Source organism: Aspergillus multicolor, assembly GCF_047715735.1.
Source record: "Aspergillus multicolor strain CBS 133.54 unplaced genomic scaffold BDW74scaffold_47, whole genome shotgun sequence".
NCBI lineage: Eukaryota > Fungi > Ascomycota > Eurotiomycetes > Eurotiales > Aspergillaceae > Aspergillus > Aspergillus multicolor.
The window spans coordinates 42,095-65,318 of record NW_027395998.1 but is presented as its reverse complement, the minus strand read 5'-3'; the positions used below and the strand labels follow the sequence as shown (position 1 = coordinate 65,318).

Here is a 23,224-nt window from a genome sequence, read left to right as displayed (position 1 = left end):
ATCACCTACACACCTCACCCTCGACTCTACAAGCGCACTGCCTCTTCCCTCCAGCTCTTCATCGGCGTCCTCAAGCAAATCAAAACCCAAAGCGTCAAGCTGGACTACAATGCTCTCGCAGAACACTTGGGACCTGGTACCCTCTCCTCCTTTTTCTCCTTCTCTTTACCGATACCATGAAGACCGACTAACAAGCACTCTCGCAACATAGAATGCAACGCGAAATCCGTCGTCAACCAATTTACCAAGCTCAAGAAGCAAGCGGCCTAGGAATGTGGCACAGCCTCCTCTCTCGCACCCGCTGCGCCTGCTGCCCCTGCTACGCCCAAGGAAACCGCCAAGAAACGTCGTGCGCCTGTGAGTTCGAAAGCTGCTACACCTACACCTGCGAATAGGAAGCGCGGTGCTGCGGCTAAGGCGAGGGCGAAGGCTGAATCTGAGCCGGAAAATGACGAGGACAGCGACAGCGAGACCGAGAAGAAGATGCTGGAGCAGGTGAAGAGACGGTGATCTCGAGATCCATTGGCAGTGTGATAATTTCGTCTTGCTTTAGAGAAAACGCAGCACAAATGAAAACACACTTTGGCTCTGAAGTGTTGATTCCATTGCTTCTGTAATCTCTCTAGCCTCCCATCGGTCTTTTTTAAACAAATCTCCGCATCAAATATACCTTCTCAACCTATTCAGAATACCAGATTTATGTATCCATCGCTCTTCTCTTCGCATCACATATACCTCTTAGACGCCGAAGGCACTCATTAAAATCGACTAATGCTGAGCACGCCTGCTAGCATAGTATAAGGATTACTTGCGACATATAAATGCGTCCCAAGAAGGGTTAGAATAAGTGCATATCTTGGACAATGAAACACAATATAACGCTGACCCTTGTTAGCTTAGACATTTCTAAAGCGTCAAATCAGCTCAAATTCTACGTCACAAAGGCACCCGCCGTCTTTCTTTTCTTTCTGACCGGAAAATCTACTCGCCTCTGCAACCCTCCTTCTTACACAACCCTCCCTCTGTCTGCAAGCGACACCATATCCACCATCATTTTCCTCCTGAGCCCATAGCTAAAGCCTATATCTTCATACCCGGCATCCACGAACAGCCAGAAATCACACCCTACGCTTCAGCTCACCCCGAGGGCAAGACTAGCATTAACACACCCTTCATACCTCCTCCAAGATGCCTGTGAACTGGACCCCTGAGGCAAACGCCAAGGTAGCTGCACCCTCCTCATCCGAATGCGCATCCGCACCTATAACCTATAACAAATACCCCTCAGTTCTCAGGCTGCTGACAGGCCTCAACCGCAACCCAGTTCGTCTTCGGCATCATCGACCAACTCTGCGGGCACAACCTGCACCTAAGCTACAAGAGCCTGGCGAAATACATGGGCGGTGGTACGTTGCAATTGCAACTCCACTACTCACTATGGTGCCGTACTACGCCGCACCCCACTAACACAGGCCCGGCTTAGACTGCACCCCCAAGAACATCGACAACCAGATCCAGAAGCTCAAGAAGCAGGCTGCTGCTGCTGACACTGGCACTGCCACTGCCACTGAGACCTCGCCCGCCAAGCCTGCAACCCCTACCACCAAGCGCACCACCGCACACACCGAAACACCCCCCTCTAAGAAGCGCCGCGTCAAGTTGACTGATGCTGTGAGGGGCGCTCCATCAGGGCCCGCTGCCCATAAAATGGCTTTACTGGCCGGTGCTGATTCCAAGGATAAAGAGGAGGGGCCGCTTGCTGCGCAGATCCAGCGTGAGATGGGGGATGAGGAAGTCTAGGACATGAGCTACATAGTGGTGTTACTTGCCGGCTGTTGAGCTGCGCCGTTTCTTTCCGTTTGGGGGCGTTTCCTGTAGTTAGATCTACGCGGTGGCCGTGGTTTGCTTTATAATTTCGCCGAGCGCAGGGGTAGTAGCGCGATTGGGGAAAGTTATTAGCCAGATGTTTTTTTGATTAGTCTGGCTTCTTAGGAATCACACATACTCTCGCGCTTCAGAGGTGTCTATTTCTTTGCATTTTGATATCTCTGTATATATTCAAAGCTTGCGTCCTATAAGGAACACGCTTCCAGCGCCCACTTGGTGCTCTGGGTGCTGCTATAAGACATACTATACATTAGCTGCCGTGTCCTAGTAATCGCAGTAATATAGGGGATAAATAAGCCACATGCCAGGAACTTAGCAGTGCTTTAGAAATGCCATTCTTATGTCTCCAAGATATGCTCAGTAGTTAAGAAACAAAACATAGTTTAAAAGTAACACAAAATAAAGGTCAAGTGTCCTAGTAGAGGAGTAGTGTGTGAGAGAGTTTAGAACCACAGGAACAAGATAGCATGAAAAGTGCAGTTTTAGCCTTAACAGTATATAGCATAACCTCCATATCTAAGCTTATTTCCTAAGAATATTATCCTGGAAGCAATACATTGTTGAATAGCAGCAACCTGAATAGGACAAGAGATTAAATTTAACAGAAAGCTCGGCGCATACTAGAGAGTAATATGCATTGATAGGTTCCTAGCGTAACCTGCAGGTAAATAAGAACAATATCGGTTCCGGCAACCTCCCCTACCTGCCCTGCCAGGTGCCCTGCAGAGCCAGGAAAAGAAGGCCGGTGACTTAATCACGGAGCCTCCTCCCTCTTTCTTATTCTCTTACCCGCCCCTCCTCCCTTCCCCATCTCACATCCTTTCCATCTTCTCCCTCACCCGCTCACCACACCACCTTCCAGACACCTTTGGCAACTCCAAACATCCACGCCCGCCCACTTTACAAGATGGCCCAACAACCTCCCAAGCCGCGCGTCACCTGGAATGACACTACAAATATCAAGGTACGCCCCTTTAATTCACCCACTACCTTAACACAAGGCCCAAGGCACATCCCCTAGTCTTAACATGAACCCTAGCTAGCATCTAAATTCGCCATAGCTCTTTCATGGAACCCTCAAGATCCTCCATGGCCAAAAGATCAGGATTCCCTCCAAGGCACTGGCCCAATATATGGGCCCGGGTACGTCTATACCCCATTCCCCTATTATCCCCTTGAAGACATCTAGAGTATCCCTACTGACACAAGGCAGAATACACCGCAAAATCCATCGACCACCAGCTCGTCAAACTCAAGAAGGAGGCTCTCGCAGCGCCACCTCAAGCTTAACAGGCTACGGCTACCGCCGAGGGCGAATCGACCGCGGCCGCGGCCAATTCCGGAGCAGCAAAGCAAGCCGCGAAGAAACGCGCTCAATCTGACACCGTGAAGGCTAGTGATCCCGCGAAGAAGGGCAGAAAGGCGAGGACTCCTAAGGCTAAGATGGAGGCGGACTCTGAGGATGGGGAAAATGATGAGAAGTAGAATACGCATTATGATTACCGGGTAGCCGCCCTTGGCATCCATGATCACTGGGGTTAAGACTGAGCTCATCAAGGCACATGGGATCTACAGCAATCTCGCAATTGGGGAAGGGATTGGACATGGTCTAGATTGGCCTTGGAGATATTTCATCGGTTTTGTTCTGATGCATTCTAGCTGCGTCAGTTCTGCACTTCTGCGGGTAACATGAAGACACGGAAGACTACACACTGGTAGTATCTTCCTGATAGCGGCGCAAATCCAATATGCATTGAAATCAAGACTTTCTCGACGCGATGGCGTTCCTATTTACACGTATAAGCATGAAGCACAAGCCATTGGGTGTACATGTAAGATATAGACCACTGGGACTGGGAAAACCACGCATAAACGCCTAATTCCCGAAAATCAGCGCTTCCGGAGAAGACAGAATGAAGCTGCATCTTACCTGCTGAGAGCCCCAAACCGGCACCTCCCATCCCAACCTCCTCTAAATCTCCAACTCACGATAATAATGCCCCTTCCGCTCAACCGTACTCACTAAGTCCCCAAGTTGCGGATTATCTTCACCCAACACATCATCCCCATCCAAATCCAGCCTCTCCACCTCCCCCAGAATCGCCTCGCACGACCAACACAGACAAATCTGATACTGCTCGCCATAACTTACCCGATACCATGCCTTAGTATCCGTGAACCCCGCATCCAACGCTTCACGTCCAATGTTATCTTCGTGGTTGATGAAGCGGCCCACCCTCTCTATCATAAATGCTCAAAAACTGCCCGCGCTACACTAGTGCGTATGCCAGGCAAGATCAACGTCAAGTGTTGAAACAAGGAACTAATTCGGGTATAGTCAGAACAGGTGCAGGAATTTATTGTATTAGTTAATGGCTCGGCGGAGCGTGCCTGCAACAGCTAGGCTGCGGATCCAGCAGTGCGCGTGCATCTCATCTTATTGACGAAGACGAATTAAGGCTCGACGTTTTCGACCAGGGACTTGTTGGTTTCTTGGGTTTGGCGCGCTTTGCCAAGGGGTTGCGCTAGTGGGGATGTGTGGTCGTGTTTGAAGCGCTTTCGGGCGTCGTAGAATGCGTGGAGGAGGTTTTGGATTAGAGTCTCTCTTCCGCCGCGGTTGGATAGGGTTTCGTTTAGGTTTGAGTCCATATCAAGCATGTTCTGAAGCCAGTCGCTTGTGTTCTTCGGGAAGAGTATATTTCCATGTATCTGAGTCGATGGCGGCGTGCTATTGGAACACGGTCAGCCTCTGTTTATGGAATCTTGTGCTCAAGGTGCGACACGTACGATGTCTGCGCACGAAAACTCAATCTCCTGGATGCCGACTAGTTTTTTCTTTTTAGCAATAGGCCCTGAAGTCATCGCAGTTCAGCAAGAAAGCGTGCCATATTACCAGGACATCTGTGGTCCACTATCAGCTGGGTATGATTCCGGACACGGTCGGTACTACTCATCAAGAGGCGGGAGAAACAGATAGCGTGGAATAGACGTGCCCCTAAGCTCTGCATCCTTAAGGTGATTCGAAATCCTCCGTATCCAATCATGGAACCGCGTCGCTGCAATGTGCAAAAAGTACGCCCACTTCAACTCGCGTTTCTCTCCGAAGTTCGGGTCGTAGCTAGGCACAGTCTCCGCTACATGTGGTCCTTTCCTGGTGTCTAACTCCCGCCAGTGTTTCGTTGTGGTTGTGGGGGAGATGTTGAATGCGATGTCCAACTCCGGGGATTGGATTACTTCGTGCCGAAGGGTATAGAACACCTCTAGCATTTCGAGATGGATCGCACACTCGCTGATTTTGGGCAAAGGTTTTTCATTATGGAGTTTGTGCGCAGCAGCGTTAAAAACAGTCGGATCTGGTATCTAAAGCGGTTCGTCGCCGTTCAACTGGTTGGCATATCTATAGCGCCCCGATGGACCATTGTTGAGCGTCGTAGTCTGGTCGGCGGACGCCTGGTGAAGGGATAAGAGGTTGGCAGGAGATATGAGAGCCATGCTGGCATGTAGTTTCTCTTTCCACGGGATTATAGAAGCGGAAACCACGCAGTTCACTCTCTTTGTACCCATCAAAACTCCCACATGACACGCAAAGTGGAAAGCTGCCTTGCGCAAGCTCCACTCGTTTTCGCGCACGGGGCGAGATCAACTAGAGTTCCACACGAGCAAGGTCACCCAATAGCGCCTGGAGCTACCCCAGATGGAGGCATTGGAAGCGGTAACGTCCTCCCCGGCGTGGCGCCCCGCCCCGTGTTTGCTTCCCCGCGCGATGGGCCTGTTCTCTTCGAGCAGTCCTCTAGGTACCTTCCTCCTCAATCTTTCGCCGTCAAGGTTAATATATATAAAAACCAGACTACCCTAGCAACCAGGTAGCCTAATAGGGTGTAAGTATACTATTTATGGCGGGCGGTGAACCACCCGCGGTAAATAATACAAACCAATTCACCAAAACGGATTTTTTTTCCCGAGTGTCCGTATAAGCCTCGGTAGGTCGTCCGCACGGGCCATCGTGAGCCTCAAGATTCCCAGCGAGCTGCTACCACCAACACTCTTCGTGGAGAGCACTGCTATTGTCAGATAAAACTCGTCAGACTCAGAACGCTCATTAGCGCTTAGCAACTCGCTATAATCTCGCGGTCAAGCCAAATCCCACGGTCGGAGCTCTGTTATGAGCCACATCTAAGCCGCTTCGTCCCTGAGAAGCACCACCGCGTTGAGCGCGGTCTTATCAGCCTTTAGTGAGGATGTAACTCCTCAGGATCCCTTCGCATGTGCATCAGTACTTCCGCTGTCTTGACCAGCGGCAGGGGTATCCCCTCGGTAGTGAAGACGGTATACCCCGGTCCTAGCAGCAGCAAGAAGAGATTCCAAATAGTCGGCCGCATTACTCTGACGCTAGTCAACGGCTCCAAGTAATCTTCGCAATTGTGCAATGTACACAGGTCATGGTTCTCAGACTGCGACACGACTCCAACGTCATCGGCTCCCGGGCTCCGGATGACAACGACGAAAAGTCACATTGCATGGTCGCACAACGAACTCGTCTGACAGGACTACTCTACAATGGAAGCTCGACAAGCACGGACTGAGAAGGGAATCTTAGAGTACGCTTGATTGAAGTTTTGCCCTGTCCTTGGAGCGCGCATGAGCCGACCGTGAACTCCTCTCTCAGCAAGAGACAGTCGACTATTTTCCCGAAGGAAACCGTTGCAATCGTTCGACGTCAGCAGTTCCTAGCCCTTTAGCCTGTATGGTCTCATTAGGTGATACAGGAACTGGCGGGGTATGCTTATCCTCCAAGCCTCTGAGTTCATGCCGGGGGGCCGGGTTCGGCGCACATTGGACAAAGGCTGTTCGATTTGAGAAAATCAGGGCGCGGTGAATGAACTCAAATCGCGATTTTCAATATGCTTGCGGGACTAAGGACTAACCTGTCAACAACCCATCAATAAGGTGTACAGACTCGGCATTGGCTGAACTAGATAGCCGCCTCTTGAGCAAAAGAGTATAATTTGCTACCCTGGGTATCAACAGAGCCAGTGCGGATAACGTCATTTGAACCTACAGTGAAGCGGTCATATAGTGCGGGCGCCTACTCAACCTCAGACAAACAATAAGCACCCAACTACCCCTCAAGCAATGTCAAATTCCTCCAGGAATCGACGAGTCAGATGTATCACGAAAACAGCCATGCAGCCGAGACAAACAAACACCACGAGGCGCAGATGGGGCAATCCTCGATGAATCCTCAACGCAGGAGCCGTCGGAGCAAACGACAATAGCGCGGCGTGACTGACCAAAGCGCTCTAGCAGATCTGCACGGCGGAGCTCGTAGCCCGATTCATAGCCACTGCCGCACTTGATGTTGTCGATCGCCTCAAAAAAGTATACGCCCTTAACCGCATCCGGATGCATTCAGCGCTGCGGCACTGCCACGGCCGACGTGACACATGGTGTTTGTCCACTGCGTCAGTAAGTCCTGCGAGGTTGGACAAGGTTCATAATCGCGTTGGGGGCTCTAATGCGCTATAAGATCTGATGCGCCCGTGGGGTTCTCGTTGCCCCTTTGCCAACTATTGCCCCGTAAGCCTGCGGCTTATGATATCTTGCTACAATGTCGGAGAACAGCACGAGCAATATGGCGCACAGCAGCGAGAAGGCCGTTTCCAACGGGAATGGCCAGGCCACTGCGCCTACACCTAATCCTCGCGAGGGTATGCCTGCGTGGAAATGGCAGGGGAGTATGGCCGTCATCATCTTGACCACCCTCATCAACGGTACATCTCGCGACCCGGTCAGATGCATTGTCACTAACGCAGTTAGGCTACGACGTGAGTAACGTCGCCAACATCCAGGCCCGCCTCTACGAAGCATTCGGGAACATTCAGTTGCTCCCCTGGATCGGTCTCTCTTACAGTCTCGCCAACTTCGCTGTCCTAGGCTTCTCTCGGAAGATCATGCAGTGTTTCGACATGCGCTGGATTTATATCGTCAATGTTGTTATCTTCATGGCTGGTGCTGCTGTGGCCGGCGCTGCACCGAACATCTCGGCTGTCATTGTTGGCCGGATCATCATGGGTGTCGCCGGAGCGATCGTTTATCAGAGGTACCTTACCTATCCATCCCACTCCTCGCTTTTGTGCATTTTTGCTGACATGCAGTTACAGCAATCTAACCTTCGTCGCCGTCTTCGCATCTCCCGCTGAAACTCCCCGCCTCTTCGGCCTGCTCAGCGCAACCTGGGCCGTCGGCCTGGTAATCGGCGGCCCCATCGGCTCAGCTCTAGCAGCGAACCCAGACACCACCTGGCGCTGGGCATTCTACATGAACCTTCCTTGGGTCGGTCTAGGGTTAGCGATCAGTATCCTGTGCATCCCATCGAAGTACCTTGGCCCGGACATTCCGATCTTCCAACGCCTCCGCAAGATCGACCCAGTCGGCCTCGTCCTCAACATGGCATCGCCCGTACTATTCGCCCTCGCGCTAGAATTCTCCGGCCCGGTCTGGGACTGCGACTCCGGCAGCACAATCGCCGTATGGGTCATCTTCGGCCTCGTCACAATCGCCTGGGTCGTCCAGCAAGCCTTCTGCATTTTCACCACCCCCGAAGAACGCTCAATCCCCTGCCACCTGCTCACGCACCTCGACCTGCTGCCCCTCTGGGTCGCATCCGGCTGCGCAGGCGCCTCCTACGCTGTAACCCTCTACTACGCCCCGCTCTTCTTCGCTTTCGCCCGCGGCCACGACGCCCTGCAACAAACCGTCCGCATCCTCCCCTTCATATTAGTGTTCATCGCCGTCGTGATCCTCGTCGGCGGCGCACTGCCCAAAATCGGCCGCTACGCACCCGTCTACCTCCTCGCCGCCCTCTTCACGATCTCCGGCGCAGCCGCAATGGCAAATACAATGTCCGACCCGACAACCCCAGAATCAACGATCATGGGTCTTGAAGCACTGATCGGCATCGGACTAGGCTGCTCCTTCCAGCACGGCGTGGGCATATCCAACGTCATGAATGCGCATTCGCCCCGCGACCGCGTCGACTCCGCCATCCTCTTCAATATGGCGCAGATGGGGGCTATTGCGATCGTGCTCGCGATCGCGGGCAGTATATTCCAGAACGTGGGCTTTACTTTTCTCCGTGATGCGGTTGGTGATCGCGGATACTCCGAGCAGGATCTCCGTCAGGCGCTGGCGGGTGTGTCGAGTGTTGTTTGGCAAAGTCGCGATCCGGAGGTTTTGACCAAGGGCATTGAGGCCGTTAGTAAAGTCATCGCGAGGGAGTTTTATCTTGTTGTTGCTGCTGGCGCGATTTGTTTGCTTTGTGCAATGGGCATGGGGTGGGGGAGGTTGGATTATGGAGGTGCAACGCCGAAGACGAAGGGCGAGGGTGGAGATGAGCGTGAGAGGGTAGACGCTTAGGTATGGTGTTTCTACTGGACGCTATGTTTCTACTTCAATGCACTGCTGTCTTTATCAGTGGACTACTTTCTTCCTGGCACCCTAACCTCCAGGACCGCAACACTTGTCCGTTGCTTGTATATATCCCCAGCCCATGAACTCGAAGGCTCAGGTTGCTTAGACTGTAGGGCTATTGGACTCAGATCTTAGGACAACATACGATACATCTCCCTAACATCACACCCCGTACTGATTTTATTGGCTCCCTACACGAAATCCGCTGCACTATGTGTGATAAGGTGCTGACCGGCATTAGTATGGTACCTACGACGGGGGTATGACCGGGGCGCACCTCCCTAGCTAGGCAAAGCCACCGGCGCCCGGGGCCAGTTTCGCTGCCTGTCCAGGGGTTTGTTCTTAGAGTCTATAATCCCTGCCCCTATTTCCTGGGCACAACGAAAGAAATACAACCCCGTTGCTTCGAGCATGCGCGCATCTTGACTTATCTAGGACAGGACGGAGTAAAGTAAAGGTAAAGGTCAGTATCTGGTAATAAATTATTTACTGTGAGTCTACTGGTACCTTGACCTTTATGGCTCCTGGGGATGAAACAGACCAACTCTATTGACATTGCCATTTACGATAGATATTGGCGGCATGGTGGCTGTGCCTGATCATTGGAATATACCATACTCTGAGTTTCTTCTTATTGAATGAGCGTATAGAAACGCCCACTGGTCTTTTCAGCTTTTATACATCTAAACTGGTATCAGTATAAGATCCCTCTGTCAAAACGAAGCTCCACCCACAACACCCATCAGCCAAGAAACATGAAACATAAACATGACTTTTCGTTTCGATTCGTGTTCCACATAGCCCCTCTCCATCTGCTCCCAAGGTCCAGTCTTCAACCCATACCTACCTTAGGTAAATCATCACCCCCTCGGGCTCAAGCCTCCCCCTCCACCTCCCTAACCTCCTCTCCCTCAGCCGTAAGATAAACCCACGCACTGAGCGCAACAGCCGCCGAAACCCCCGCAAGCACCACACAACTCCAATAATACCCCAGGAACTCGCTGAACGTGCCAGATAATAGCGGGCCAAGCATCATGCCGATGTTGAAGGGGAGCTCGCTTAGTCCTGAGAGACGGGAGTTGCCGCCGTAGGGGCCGAAGAGGTGTGGGTTTTGGCGTTCGAGGGCGTGCACGACCGCTGCACCGCACAATACCTGTTAGTATGCGTGTGTGTTTAGGGGAGTAGAGAAAAATGGGGGAGGGAGAGAGGGAGGCAACGCACCCATCATCTGGAACGTCCCCGCGCCCCGCGTAAACGCCATGCAGAAGCCGATCCCTGTAATCGCGAGTATATAGATCCCCTTTCCCGTCGTATCCGTCGGAACGCCGTGGCTTCCTGGGAGCGCAAGGAGCCACAGCAGCGGGGCCATGAGCCCGCATGCGATTGTCGTCGGGTACCGCAGGCCGATGCGGTCGCGGAGCAGTCCGACGGCTGGACCCAGTGCAATCGTCGGGATCTGCAGCCCGAAGAAGATCAGGCCGACGGGGAGGGAGCCCCAGCCGAAGGCGTCTCGGACGTGCAGGGGAATGGTGGTGTCGAAGGCGGCGATTATCATGCTAAGGGTCAGGGTGTTGAAGAGCGAGGCGAGGATTTGGGGGTTTGTGAGCATTATGCGGTAGAAGCCGCGTGGTTGTATTTCGGTCTCGTCTCGATCGTGCTCTGCGAGGAGAGGGTCTCGTTCTTCTGCTTCTGCCTCTACTTCTGTATTTGGTGATTGCTGCCTCTCTCGCCCCTTCGGCGTCTCGATCATAAGCAGCCGCGCAAGAAAGTCGACAGCCAGCAGTATCAGCGCCGCTGACCATGCAGGCCAGTATCCGAGCAACTGCAAGAGAAATCCTGAAACCATCGGCCCCGCGAAGATCCCCATGGATATGAACGACATTGCGGTCGCCGTGACCTTGCCCTTACTCCGCTCGTCGACGTTATCGACCAGTGTTGCGAAAGCCACAATCCAAACGGATGCGCTGGCGATGGACTGCAGGACTTGACCTGTCATGAGGACCCATACTGTACAATAATTCTATCAGCGCATTTTCTAAAATCATAGGGGCGTGGTCAGACCAGTCGGCGCACAAGCAACGAGCACCGTCCCCGACGCACAAGCCGCCAGCGCCAAAAGCAGCGGGATCTTCCGGCTCGGCGTTTTATCTGCAAAATGCGCGATGAAGGGCGCGGAGATGAGCGAGACGGCGCCGTAGAGGGTCAGCAGGGTGGTGGTAAGGTTCTGGGTCTGCGAAGGGTCGCGGTGGAGGCGCGTTTCGAGCATGTATGGGAGGATGGGGACGATGAAGCCGAAGAGGAAGCACTCTACATTTCTTTTCATTAGCGAAGTGAATATTATGAAGGGGTGAAAGGTGATGGTCGCACCAGAAAACAGACTCGTCGTCGCAGTGACGATGATGAAGCGCTGCGAGGAGCGCCAGGTGTAGCCCCATGGTCGGCGGGCGTCGTTGACGGTCATTGTGATTGTGATAAGGTGAAAACAAGGTCGAGGACATGGCGATGGCGAGCTCGTTAACTAAATACGTAGAAAGTTTGGAGAATGGGCGGAGGTGATTGTCCTATTTTTTGCTTCTGGCACGATCGGGTTAAACCACTTAGCGGGGCTGGACTGCTCGGAGGATCAGCGAGGCCAGTCTGTGATTGGTGTAGATGATCTTACCTGCGTGTGCGTATTCTGTACGTTCATATGGCGCGGTCTCACTGTCTCACCCTAAGATCCGGGGCTGACGATGACTCAATAATGGCAACCTTGGAAGGGTTGGCATTGTGACTCCGCGCTGCACCCTTGCAGCTTGTCTATTGCCCCCAGCATGAACGAACCCTTGACAATATTGTTGCCTCCAACTTCAATCTCCAGGTGACTCAGAGTGGGCCACGCGGCTGTCGGATGCTACCCTGTCTACATCTGTCTCCACGAGTATCGCATAAGCGGAGTAAAGATGTTGGAACGGGGAGTCAACCCTAAGTTTATAAAGCAGCCCATTTATGAGATTAAGAATTGATGAGGATAGGTACAATGGAGATATATACAGAGTAAGAGCAAATAGGGAACACCTGATCGCGAACCCACGCATCGCGCCTGCCTCAATACATAACCTTCGTCCGCGATCGCGCCAATTGCCCTTGAATGGTGACATCACGACGTCTTCCAGGTTGACTACCATACACGCGATCTTCAAGAACAACTGTCTATCCCGACTCAGAGGGTGATAAAGACCAAAAAGGCTGGATGTCATCGCGTCTCCCCAAGACTAGCCTCTACCTCAGACCCTCCGTTCCTGTTATGCTCTGCGTTATACCCCCTCCACCCCTCCCAAACCATGCCCGCACTCCCCTTCTCCACAGTTTCCACAAACCCATATTTCCTATACAATTCCCGTCCAGCCTCATCCGCAAGCAGATTAACATACGGCGTCCCCTCCGCCTTATTCTCCATAATATACCGCAAAAGCTCCCTTATAATAACACCCCCCAACCCCCTTCGCTGGTACTCAGGAAGCACAGCAACATCCACAATCTGGAAGCACCACGCGCCGTCACCGACGATTCGACCCATGGCGACTGGTATCGCGGCCGCCTGGGACTGCGGGACTGGTGGTGTGGGATTTGGAGGTGTATGTGTGATGTACACGCCGTGCCAGGTTCCCGTGCTGATTGCGGCGGCTTGCGAGGGGGTTTTTGGGGAAAGGCCGCTGGCGAGTCGGAGGTGGAGGTAGGATGGCACTGGAGGGGTTCCGGGGACGAGGGTGTAGTGCGGTGGGAGGGAGGGTGGTGGGCGATTAGAGTTGGATTGAGGGGTTGGATTTGAGTCGCCCATTTTGAAGATGGTGTCAGTGGTGAAAGTGGATGAGTCTGGGAAGTGGAATGGATGGAGTTGAGCAGGAGCGGAGTCTCGACTCGCAGGAGATATTATCGCCAGATAAGAAGAGCGCGGGGTCGACGCGTTATCTCTCCAGCTACTACAGCAAGCTTAGTATGCGCTTGGCTACAAAGGGCTAGACGGTTGACGGGGCGCAGGGCGCAGGTGGCGATGCTTACAGGGGCTTCCCTGGGATTCGGTGAGCCTATCAGGACTCTTGGAAGGTGAACGGAAGCATTCATTCAAGCATTATTTAGGTACGGGACACGTCTTTGTAGCCTCATCCATGGATTCCTGTGGATGGGATGCATATGGATCTGACATTTAGAGCCAGCCCATTTGGAGCAGATTACTCCACATATCTATGGATGGTGGGTAGTCTACTAGTACATGCTGGAATGGTTCAATAACAGCTTAAGAGAATAATAATACGTCTTCCAAGCCCAGGGTATTTCTTCTAAGGATCTGAGCCCATAGCAGACACACAGATGGTAAGATTCCATATCTACCGTACGCAAATTAGGTTGCTTACCAACTGGTATCATGATAAGTTACTCTTTGCAGCCCTCTGACCAGGCCTCCAGGGCTTGGGGTTATCTCTTAATCGGGTTCCGCGATGTATACGCAATGAACTTCCCGACGCCCCGTGCTAGGGTTTCCGGGGTCTTTGCTAGATAGTCATTTAGCCCAAGAAAGAAAGTTAACGCGTTGGCGGTCGCCTTGCGACCGGTCTTGAGGAGCACGAGGACCGGCCGGGGATGGCGTCGTCCTGCAGGTCCATGTTGAGTATTGAATAATGACTTTCCACTGTCCTCGTACGTCGTTTATATCCAGCAAGGCAGGGAATACAGTGCAGCATGAGCTTCGAGGGCTAGGCGTTGATGATTCGATCATCCGGCCGGCTTTGATATTCTCGCGAGGTCGCGGGAGCATCGAAGATAGCGAGTTGCGATATCTTTCCTGGGTAGCAGGCATGACATGAAATAGTGTATTATGTCGTTAAAGTGTATTAAAAAAAGAAACCACCCATGTACCCTCATGCAGCGGAGCTCATCGTGACTCCCGAACATTCCACTCCTGCCTTACCGTAATCCCCCGTCCCGCTTTACTATCATGAATCCTATTCCTCGTCTCCCCCAATGACTCAAGACTATCCGCATCATCCGTCGTCACTGCATCCTCCCCCTCCCCAGCCCGGCGCACCGAAACACCAACCCGATGTTTCGGCCCCAGCGGCCTAAGCCACAGCTGACTCGTATCGTCGTCCGCATCAAGGGGCTGGAAACCTTCGTCCCCCATTGTATTATTCCGTGTCCCGCGGGACTTGGGATGGGATTTGCTGTGAGAATGCGAATGCGAGTTGCTGTACATAGGCGTCTGGCCGGTATTATTCGTTGATCCGCCGTTCCTTCCGAGCAAGGGGCGCATCATAGGCACGGAGGCAAGAATCACAGCGAGACACGGCTCAATCCCGCTGAAGATGTTGGCCATTGGCATGGTGTAGGTTATATCTGCGAAGTCCATGGTCGAGAGGACGGAGATGCGGAGGGCGGAGATTACGCAGGTTCTACACAACACCAGTCAGCACACATTACTGTTTTAGTTAAGCTTTTGGGGGGCCAACAGGCGCGGACATACACAGCACCCAGTCCAAACACCGCAATCAGCGTCACTTTCTTATACATCGCCATCTGGAGCCTCGACAAACTCGGCATCGGCAGCGTAAGCACCACAACATCCGTAACCAGATTAATAACGCCCGTGGCCGTGAACGACGCAACCTGGTCGCCGCAGCGGCCCGTCGGAATCGTTTTATCCCAATTATACGCAAACGGGCGACAGATCAGACAGCCCGCGAGAATCGTCGCAATCGCCCACGCGACAATCACGGCCATCGTCGCGTACGAGGAAACAACCAGCCACCGGACGGGGAAAATGCGCAGGTACAGGAAGAGAATGCTGATTTTCGTGCACATCAGGCTGAGCACCCACAGGAATTGCAGCGGGATTATGAGCTTCGACATGATTGTTACGGGCTCGGTGCCGTATTTGGGGTTTGATACGATTGCCGTGACGTGGTCGTAGCCGATGCCGGCTTGGAAGACGCCGGTGATGCTGATGCATTGGAGGCCGATGGAGAATGCCTAACCACTCTTAGTGGGATGGTTGAATGGGGGGTATGAAGTGGAAGCGCACGCAGGCAAGGATAATGAAGTAATCGCTAACAGTCCACTTCTTATGCGCGATCTTGTGCGCCACAAGGCGGAGCACGACCGCCGTAATAGCGAGTATTGAAAAAGCGAACGAGCATCCCAACACCGAGCGCTGGTTGCGTGTTTCGATCGGGAAGATGGCGACCATGTTGGACTGCGCTGGCTCCAGAAAAACGAGCGAAGGGGGAGCGCAGAACAAGGAACGGCTGGAGAATCGTCAGGAGAGCAGGGTATTTAAACAGCTTCCACAGCTGCACCCCTGCAGGTTCTCTGCAGCCAGGGTTGGACGATTGCCTCGGGCAAGAAACGTCTCCAGCCGGGCCTCGATTTAACGGAAAGGATCTCGTCCTTTTGCAGCGCAGTGACCAGTTTGCCCCCAAAGGATCGGGGGAGTGGACTGTGGGCTCTGGGCCGGCATCAGGGAGATTGAGATGAGGCCCGCTTTTCCCGTCGAAACCGAGTCGAGGCTGTTGGAGTAGCGAGGCGTCACATACTTCTGATTAAGGCAGAGTTTGTCCGGTTTAGATGGTTGACCCAGTGCCTTGGTAAGATGTGATGCTTGTCGCCGCCCTGCAGAACCGTGCAGAAGAGCTGAGCAGTCGCTAACTATAACAGCGCAAACAGAGTTCTGTCAGACATGTCAGATTCCCAAGGTTCTTGTGTCTTCTCCACTCTTGATGCGCCGCCGAACTCAAAATCCGAGATATCCACTTTCACAGACTCTGCCAGTGGGTAGGATGGCCTCGCTTGTTCCAGCCCCCGACGCCGGTGTTCGTTAGCGTCTTGGGGGCCCTGCTCGCCGGCTCTTGGGGGCTTGCCGGTCCGCGACCGTTATCCCAGGCGGCCGCCCGGCGCCGTTCGAGCAGCCACTGGACAATGCCATTATTGGTGTGAATGACTCGGTCCAACCTATGGGGGTCTTGAGATTCAATGACAACAACAACGCTGTTATGCGCCGGTGCATGCACTATTGCTTCACAACTGCAGGCGCAGTGGGGCTGCAATATAAACCATGTGGCATGGTGCAGCGAAAGAACTGCAGGCTGGCTTCTGCATTTCCCGTTCTCGTTAAGACACTGGAGACGCTCTCCGTCTGTAAGCTCGTACTCCGTATTCTGTCGGGTCCGGTGAGTTCTCTCGAGACTGTACTGGAGCAGCCTCCCTGAAGCTCGACTCCGTCACCACCTCGCAACTTTCTCTCCACCAAAAGAACGAAAGGCAGACGTCAATTCCTCAAGTGATCTTGTCTACTTCCACGACCGGGTGTCAATAATGTTCCCTGGACAAAAAGCTGATGCGCGTGGGAATAGAGCCACACGTTCAGTGGCTTTGGAGTGAGGCGCGCAATGGGTAGCAACGGGATACGGTCGGACATCTGCTCACTAGCCATGAAGCAGTGACCAAACTCTCCATTCAACATTGAATCAGTCCGATGCCGGTTGTGAAGCATCATCGAAGTGTAACACCAGCTCGTTACCCAACGGCAACCAGGTACGTCGGGTGTAGGGAGAGATTTGTCAAGGTAGGTTTGTTGAGGGACACCTGCGAGGAACTCAGAGCTTAGTTGGATGTTGGCGTGTCTGGAGACTAACAGCGATCGGGGCCTTGGTCGATGGATCACTAAGGAAGGAGCGCTGGGCGCCAGGCCGTTGTTCTCTGCAAGGGCGTACCTGGATGGACACGGTGACGTATTGACCCTGATCGCACCTACCTTGACGGGAGATCCATACTCGTCACTTTCCTGGGCTTCCAACTTAACAGTGCACCAAGCCTGTGGATAAATCCCTCGCAACACTCTTTCGCGCGACCATAAAGCGACGTTCAAAGTCCTGTGGCGGAAGCGTCACAGAAAACCCCGCAGATATATATTTCAGTCGCACCAGGAATAACTCACGTGCAGAAGACGTTTGTTTCTCAGACGCAACCCTCCCAGGACCTAGGTATAGATATCCTCCGCTGTGCATTGAGGCTTGCTTCTAAGCACGAGAAGAGCCATAATAGGTACGGTAAGTTGGTAACCTTGTTGGCAACGTGAGAAGGTGCTGATCCTTGTCAGAAACAATTAATTAGGCACCAAGGCACCAAGGCAGGAGTCCTGCGCCGAGGCTAAAAAAAAACAGCGGGCGTGGGGGCTAAAACGGCGACAACTCCCTGGCGCCAAACCAACCTTGACGGTCAATCGCCCCAGCTTCCACGGTCGCAGAGAGGGATTATTGATGCTCAAGGTTGATGGTTCAAAGAGTGCCCTTCATCGTGGTTTGGAGCTTATGATGACGCTGGGTTTCTTGGGATTTGCAATGAGTCTCCTGAGCATGCAGGTTTCGGAAAATGCACTTGGCATGATTTGAGCTCTCTTGTTCCATCCGCAGGCGTGTGCTACCCCCTATAGTGGTATTGGTTTCTTTTTACATTTATCAAGTGGATGATACGATGGAACGTTGTCTGAAGGAATCTGGACGCTGTTTACCTGAGCTAGATAAATACGGATCAACCAAGGTTCCCATTAGTTGGAGGGCCTAGGCCAGGCACCATCGGCCCCGGTCTTGGCGGGTTTTCTCTCCCCGCACACAACACCACCGTCAAAACGTCCTTCTACCCACCAGGTTGGGACTATGATCGTCTCCTCAACGGCCCACCCGATGACTTGCTCAGTCTCACACCAGAACAACACAGAACCGTGATGAACGGCCTCCGAGAAGCAGGCCTCTTCGATGCCCTCCTCGCGAAAAAGAGGCAAGAAGACGCGGAGAGAAGAGCCGCAAAAGAAGCGGCAAAGAGCGAGGAACAGCGTTTCGCGGGGCGAGAGCCCCCCGCGCCGTATATCAGCACACTCAAGGTCCTCTTCCGCTGGTGCGAGCCTAAGAAGTGGTCCGACTGGGGGTTTGTGGTGTTTCGCGCGGGGCAGTACGGAGACGAGCACGAGGAGCGGTGGAACGAATTCCGGCGCCGCTGGGAGTTGATATTCGAGCAGGATTTTGATAAGTTTCGTGGGTTCCAGCCGAAGTCTGATCGTGCGATTGAATTGTTCGGGTTTCGCTGGGTTGAGGATCCTGCAGGAGCTTGAGATGCCGGACCCCGTGGAGGTTTCCCGGTTTGTGCGTCCGTTGTAATTGATTGTTATACGGCTAATGGATGCGTTATAGTCGCTTTGACGAGATGCGGAATGACCTTCCCAGGCCTTTCGCCACGACGGCTTGTTTGATGGTGACGCCGGATGTCATTGACTCTGTCCTCCACTCACCTCTGCCTTCGTCGGCGTTCGAACCCCAAAGTAAAGCGATTCCATTTGTGATCGCCGTGTCAGCTTGGGCTCACAAGGAACAAAATCCGTCCTTCAAGGGCTACTTTAGAGTTGCCGTGGAATCGCTAATTCACGGTTTCTACGCAATTGTCGCCCTGGATACCATGCATCTGTCGGAGCTAGCGGAACCCATGCGGGATGATCGCGAAATCTGGCTTGACGATGGTCGAGATGGGATTCGGTATCGTGATGACATCCTGAACCCGCCGAAGAGCCTGTGGGCTGATTTGGCCTGATATGATGGAGGTACTTGGCTTGGAGGTTCGCTCAGCGTGAATTTTAAATGTAAATCTCGTCTGTTTCACTATCGACTCTTGGTCTAAGGGAAAGCAGACAGCTTCGAGGACGACTACCCTCGCACAATCTCACACCGATGCCCAGCCGGCGCAATCAAGAAGTAGTTCTCGGGCTCCATGGTCCCCGGCGTTGTACCAGGTGCCAGCTTTACTCCGCGGCACTCCCTGAAGAACTCGGCAGCGGCGAGCCTGAGTTCCATGTACGCCAGGTGTATACCCAAGCAAACCCTCGCTCCAGCACCAAACGGAGAGAAAGCGAGCTGCGCCAGTGCACTTCCGCCCTCGTCGTCCTTCATCCATCTCGACACATCAAACACGTCGGCATTGGCAAAGATATCCTCATTTCGATGAACTGTCCAGCTCTGCGTGCTGACTGTCATACCCTCGGGAACGAAATACCCACCAAGCATTGCACCACCCTCCGGAACAGACCGCGGGAGGGAGCCCGGCGCGGCGCCGTATAGCCGCAACGTCTCCTTGATGACGGCGTTAAGTAATGGAAGAGTCTCAAGCTTTGCATCGTCGTACTCTTCTCCCAAGCCATGGAGTTCACTCTCAAACTCCCGCTGCAACTGGGGCCGGCTTAGCACGGCCCAGACCAGATATGTCAGCGTCACAGCCGTCGTGTCAGAACCAGCGACGATAAGATTTCCGGCTTCAGATACGACGTCGAGCTCGCTTAGACCATTGTTCCCGCTGCCGCCCTTTTCAGCTTCATAAAGCATCCCGGAGAAGATATTCCGGCTTGACGCGCTGTTTGCCCGCGCGTTAGTAGCAGCTTTGCGACCGTACTGCGTTAAATAGTCATTCGCGCGGAACATCGATCTGACGGACGAGCTGGGCAGATGCCGGCCGATGAAACCGATGAGAGGAAGCTCGGCGTTGATGCCGGACCCTTTCATCGTGGACTCGAGGATGTGGATGTACTCGTTTTTCTAACACCAACGCAACTGTTAGCAATCCATATACCATGGGTGAAAGCGGGTGACGAGGGCGACATACAACCCCAACTTCCAACATCCCAAAATCCTCCCCAAACATCAAATGCCCCGCGACATCGGTCGCCAGGAACGTCCACCACTTGAGCACATCGCACGTTCTATCTGCACCATTCAACTCCCCCTTCATCCTACTCACAGCGAGACGCACTTTGTCCCTAACGACCCCCTCCCAAACGCGCCGCAGTTCACTCTTCGAGAACGCCCGCGCGAATAACTTCCGTCGTGCGGCATGCTGTTTCGGATCTCTCATGGCGAAGACCCCCGGCTCGGCCTGCCCCATCACGAACTCCTGGTACCAGGGGCTCTTGAGGAAGGGTGTGCCGACGCGGTGGATTTCTTTGAACTCGGCCAGTGAGGAGATGGAGATTTCGGATGGGCTGATGCGTACGATGGGGCCCTGCTTTTTGTGCAGGGCGTCGATGAAGTAGATTCGCTTGCCGGTTATTACGGACAGTTTGAGGGGGAGGCGGGTTATGAGTGTATACCATGGCCCGGGGATGGAGCGTAGCGGGGAGGTGAGGGCACCGTATATTTTCTATCGAAACAACTTGTTAGCAAGAGTTCGATTGAGGTTGGAGATATGGGAGTATGGGCAGGTAGATGGGACGGGTATAGTTATACCAGCGCAAGCCAGAGCGCCGTTGCGATGACGAGGTATATCCAGAGTCGGTCCATGATGAAGGTGGGTAAGAAGCCCTGCGCCAGAACAGATTCCAACGGGACACAGAGCATTATATACTCTTCCACAGGGCGCAAATACAGGATCGGTCATGATTTATTTTGTGCGGGGAATCTTGGGGCTTCCCCACTGCTGGGCCGAATGTCCACATTCCCGAGCCACGAAATAACGCCCATTCCCACGAGCTCAGGCTCTTGCAGGGCCTATCTAGATCTCTCATACACAAATGCTAAATTGTAGGTTCGGCACGTATCATTTAATCAAGTGTAAAGGCTTGATATCCTGATTCAAAGGAGTCAGTGTACAGCTCTACCATATATATGCAAAGTGCAAAGTCTACCAACCCATATACAAAAATGAGAAAAAAGAAGCACATCCACCTCCATCCCCATAAGATCCCCCCTAAAGCCACCGTACCTCATCGCTCCCCAACGGCTTCGGCATGACATTTCACACCACACCCACCCCCTCAATGCTCACCGAATGCCTAACAGCCGTCAAAGTCCCAAACCCGCCCTTCCTGGTCTCCAAAAACTCCGCCGGCACATTCCCCGTACACGTAAAATCCCTCACCCCCTCAAATCCACTCTTACCGGCATACTGCCCCAGCGAGCGCAAATACTTGCCCACCCCCGCCAAAGAAATATCAACAACCCAGCTCCCGCCCTCAGAAGCCTGACGGTACAGCGCGGCCAGAATCCCCGCGACGAGAAAGTACCCGCCCCCGTGGTCGAGCGCCTGTGCCGGCATCGGACGCGCAACCTCCCTCGAGCCAAAGTGCTCCGCCTCCGACATGTTCATCACGTTGCACGTCTGCACAAGCGAGTTGAAACCCCGTCGTTTCGACCACGGTCCGTCCCACCCGTACGCGGACATATTCGCGACGATGATCCCGCGCTCTTTGTGCTTATACCGCTCCGCAAGGGTTGTCGGGTCCAGAATGCGTGCGGCGAGGAAGTCAGGTCGAAATCCCTGAATCAGCACGTGTGTGTCGTCGAGTAGGGTATGTGCGGTGGCTAAGTCCTCAGCCGTGTCAAGGTCAAGTTGGATCGTGCGCGTCCCGCGCCCGAAGTGCCGTCCATTGTTGGGAGATCCGAGAGGGTCGGGCTCGTCACCCAGAGGACGTCGGCGCCGTGCGCGGCGAGGGTCTTTCCGGCTAGGGGGCGGCGATCACGCGTGAGAATTCGAGGACGCGGCGGCCGCGTAGGGCTTTCTCGCTCCCACCTGTAAGGCTCTGCATCGAGGGCGGGAGCCCAGTGGTAGGTGGATCGTTGCTGATCTTGCGTAGGGGGATTGGGAGGTCTGATATTGCGCGTGCTTGTGGTGTGGCATTCCACTGTTCGTAGGTGCGCAGCGCGGAAACGACAAGCTTTGATTCCAACGCCGCAGATTCAAGATCGACGGCGCCATCATGAGTGTTGCTCCCAAAGCAGTTCGATATTAGCTAGGTAAAATGCAGCTGCTCCACCGGCAAGCCAATACACCCATGGTATCTAGAGCAAGAAACCGGCAGCCGCGGTTTTGTTTAGGGGTACCATGGGGTGAGACCGAAATATATCGTGGCCGGCCGCCTCCTCCGCCAAGCCCCAAAAGAGTTAGCAGTCATGCCCTCGCAACACTACCATCGGTTGAGATGTTTCTACCTATGGGCACTATCGGTACTTAAGCACCCCGACCGGCTACTATGGATGCCGTCAAAGATGCAGCAAAGCGAGGACGATATTGACCAGGGGCCAGTGCAACCATGACATGAGAGCTAAGTAAGATAGGTAGTTCCGAAGTCACGTCTTCGTTGTATGCTTTTGTAGCATGCAGCAGAGACTCATAGTCCACGCTCTCGAGCGCTCCGTTCTGGCTTAGACTGGCTTTTGGAAATTTCGAAGCGGATTGGAGGTTACGGGAAATCTCTTGTCTCATGGCCGAGAACAATGGCGTGAGGTCCGGGTGCCTCCCTCTCGAATCCCTGATCCCCTCCCCTGAAACGGCGCGCCTATTCTATGGTATGGTTCCATAGATTGTGCGAGGCCACATGCTCAAACTACGCCACAGGGACCAGCGTACGGTCGCTCTCTTCATTCGTTGAGGACGGAAAAAAAGGCTGACGTACGCAGACTGAGGTGGACTGTGCTGATGTAAGACTTGTGCTGATGCGGCTCCGAAAATCGCGTATAGCGTGATCATGCGCTTATGGTAGAATGGAGATACAAAATCCGTTGCAGAGAGCTATTTCGGCCACACCGTCGCCGACCTTTCTCACTGTTTTACCGCTAGATATGGCAGTTGAGGCCTGCACTGCTAATGCTCCAACCTTACCCCAGTGAGATTGGAGTCAGCTGTCTAGCATGGGTCGCAATCCCCGTTTTCAACATGTATCGTGAGATTGCCTTTGTAGCGGGTGGAATATGTTTGCTTTTGGATCTCAGCATGGAGTTTGCAGAACTCGAGTGCAGATGGTGAACAACGTGGCCAGGGGTGTCCACTGTTTAGGGCTCACTACACCCCACCCCTACTGCCC

General features: G+C 53.5%; 10 protein-coding genes across 10 annotated transcripts; 4 read left to right on the top strand and 6 right to left on the bottom strand.

Annotated features, from left to right (window-relative positions):
- Positions 1 to 1,188: 1,188 nt before the first annotated feature.
- Positions 1,189 to 1,800, top strand: BDW74DRAFT_183552 (uncharacterized protein; the record flags this gene model as incomplete). Its single annotated transcript, XM_073730542.1, has 3 exons — positions 1,189 to 1,224; positions 1,307 to 1,406; positions 1,484 to 1,800. 3 exons carry the CDS (start codon positions 1,189 to 1,191, stop codon positions 1,798 to 1,800), a joined length of 453 nt encoding a protein of 150 aa, XP_073578323.1.
- Positions 1,801 to 2,794: 994 nt separating this feature from the next.
- BDW74DRAFT_183551 (uncharacterized protein) lies at positions 2,795 to 3,177 on the top strand (the record flags this gene model as incomplete). The annotated part of the gene is made up of 3 exons (XM_073730541.1): positions 2,795 to 2,851; positions 2,949 to 3,030; positions 3,101 to 3,177. The coding sequence occupies 3 exons, from the start codon at positions 2,795 to 2,797 to the stop codon at positions 3,175 to 3,177; spliced, it is 216 nt and encodes a 71-aa protein (XP_073578322.1).
- Positions 3,178 to 4,341: 1,164 nt separating this feature from the next.
- Positions 4,342 to 4,749, bottom strand: BDW74DRAFT_183550 (uncharacterized protein; the record flags this gene model as incomplete). Its single annotated transcript, XM_073730540.1, has 2 exons — positions 4,342 to 4,615; positions 4,688 to 4,749. The coding sequence occupies 2 exons, from the start codon at positions 4,747 to 4,749 to the stop codon at positions 4,342 to 4,344; spliced, it is 336 nt and encodes a 111-aa protein (XP_073578321.1).
- Positions 4,750 to 7,495: 2,746 nt separating this feature from the next.
- On the top strand, positions 7,496 to 9,303 carry BDW74DRAFT_188982 (uncharacterized protein; the record flags this gene model as incomplete). The annotated part of the gene is made up of 3 exons (XM_073731857.1): positions 7,496 to 7,658; positions 7,705 to 7,987; positions 8,049 to 9,303. 3 exons carry the CDS (start codon positions 7,496 to 7,498, stop codon positions 9,301 to 9,303), a joined length of 1,701 nt encoding a protein of 566 aa, XP_073578320.1.
- A 614-nt stretch (positions 9,304 to 9,917) lies between these two features.
- BDW74DRAFT_163218 (uncharacterized protein) lies at positions 9,918 to 11,890 on the bottom strand. The gene is made up of 4 exons (XM_073726076.1): positions 11,725 to 11,890; positions 11,419 to 11,664; positions 10,579 to 11,364; positions 9,918 to 10,494 (listed from the first exon to the last, which is right to left on the bottom strand). The coding sequence occupies exons 1-4, from the start codon at positions 11,816 to 11,818 to the stop codon at positions 10,232 to 10,234; spliced, it is 1,389 nt and encodes a 462-aa protein (XP_073578319.1). The 5' UTR covers positions 11,819 to 11,890; the 3' UTR covers positions 9,918 to 10,231.
- A 402-nt stretch (positions 11,891 to 12,292) lies between these two features.
- BDW74DRAFT_163216 (GNAT family N-acetyltransferase) lies at positions 12,293 to 13,342 on the bottom strand. Its single transcript, XM_073726075.1, has one exon. The coding sequence runs from the start codon at positions 13,175 to 13,177 to the stop codon at positions 12,593 to 12,595; it is 585 nt and encodes a 194-aa protein (XP_073578318.1). The 5' UTR covers positions 13,178 to 13,342; the 3' UTR covers positions 12,293 to 12,592.
- An 893-nt stretch (positions 13,343 to 14,235) lies between these two features.
- Positions 14,236 to 15,868, bottom strand: BDW74DRAFT_108809 (putative integral membrane protein). Its single transcript, XM_073721724.1, has 3 exons — positions 15,416 to 15,868; positions 14,858 to 15,363; positions 14,236 to 14,786 (listed from the first exon to the last, which is right to left on the bottom strand). Exons 1-3 carry the CDS (start codon positions 15,578 to 15,580, stop codon positions 14,270 to 14,272), a joined length of 1,188 nt encoding a protein of 395 aa, XP_073578317.1. The 5' UTR covers positions 15,581 to 15,868; the 3' UTR covers positions 14,236 to 14,269.
- Positions 15,869 to 18,112: 2,244 nt separating this feature from the next.
- BDW74DRAFT_183545 (uncharacterized protein) lies at positions 18,113 to 18,969 on the top strand (the record flags this gene model as incomplete). The annotated part of the gene is made up of 2 exons (XM_073730539.1): positions 18,113 to 18,456; positions 18,576 to 18,969. The coding sequence occupies 2 exons, from the start codon at positions 18,113 to 18,115 to the stop codon at positions 18,967 to 18,969; spliced, it is 738 nt and encodes a 245-aa protein (XP_073578316.1).
- Positions 18,538 to 20,705, bottom strand: BDW74DRAFT_188978 (cytochrome P450; the record flags this gene model as incomplete). Its single annotated transcript, XM_073731856.1, has 3 exons — positions 18,538 to 19,964; positions 20,032 to 20,565; positions 20,652 to 20,705. 3 exons carry the CDS (start codon positions 20,703 to 20,705, stop codon positions 19,083 to 19,085), a joined length of 1,470 nt encoding a protein of 489 aa, XP_073578315.1. The 3' UTR covers positions 18,538 to 19,082.
- Positions 20,706 to 21,159: 454 nt separating this feature from the next.
- BDW74DRAFT_183543 (CAIB/BAIF family enzyme) lies at positions 21,160 to 22,626 on the bottom strand (the record flags this gene model as incomplete). Its single annotated transcript, XM_073730538.1, has 3 exons — positions 21,160 to 21,857; positions 21,934 to 22,153; positions 22,495 to 22,626. 3 exons carry the CDS (start codon positions 22,624 to 22,626, stop codon positions 21,160 to 21,162), a joined length of 1,050 nt encoding a protein of 349 aa, XP_073578314.1.
- Positions 22,627 to 23,224: the final 598 nt, after the last annotated feature.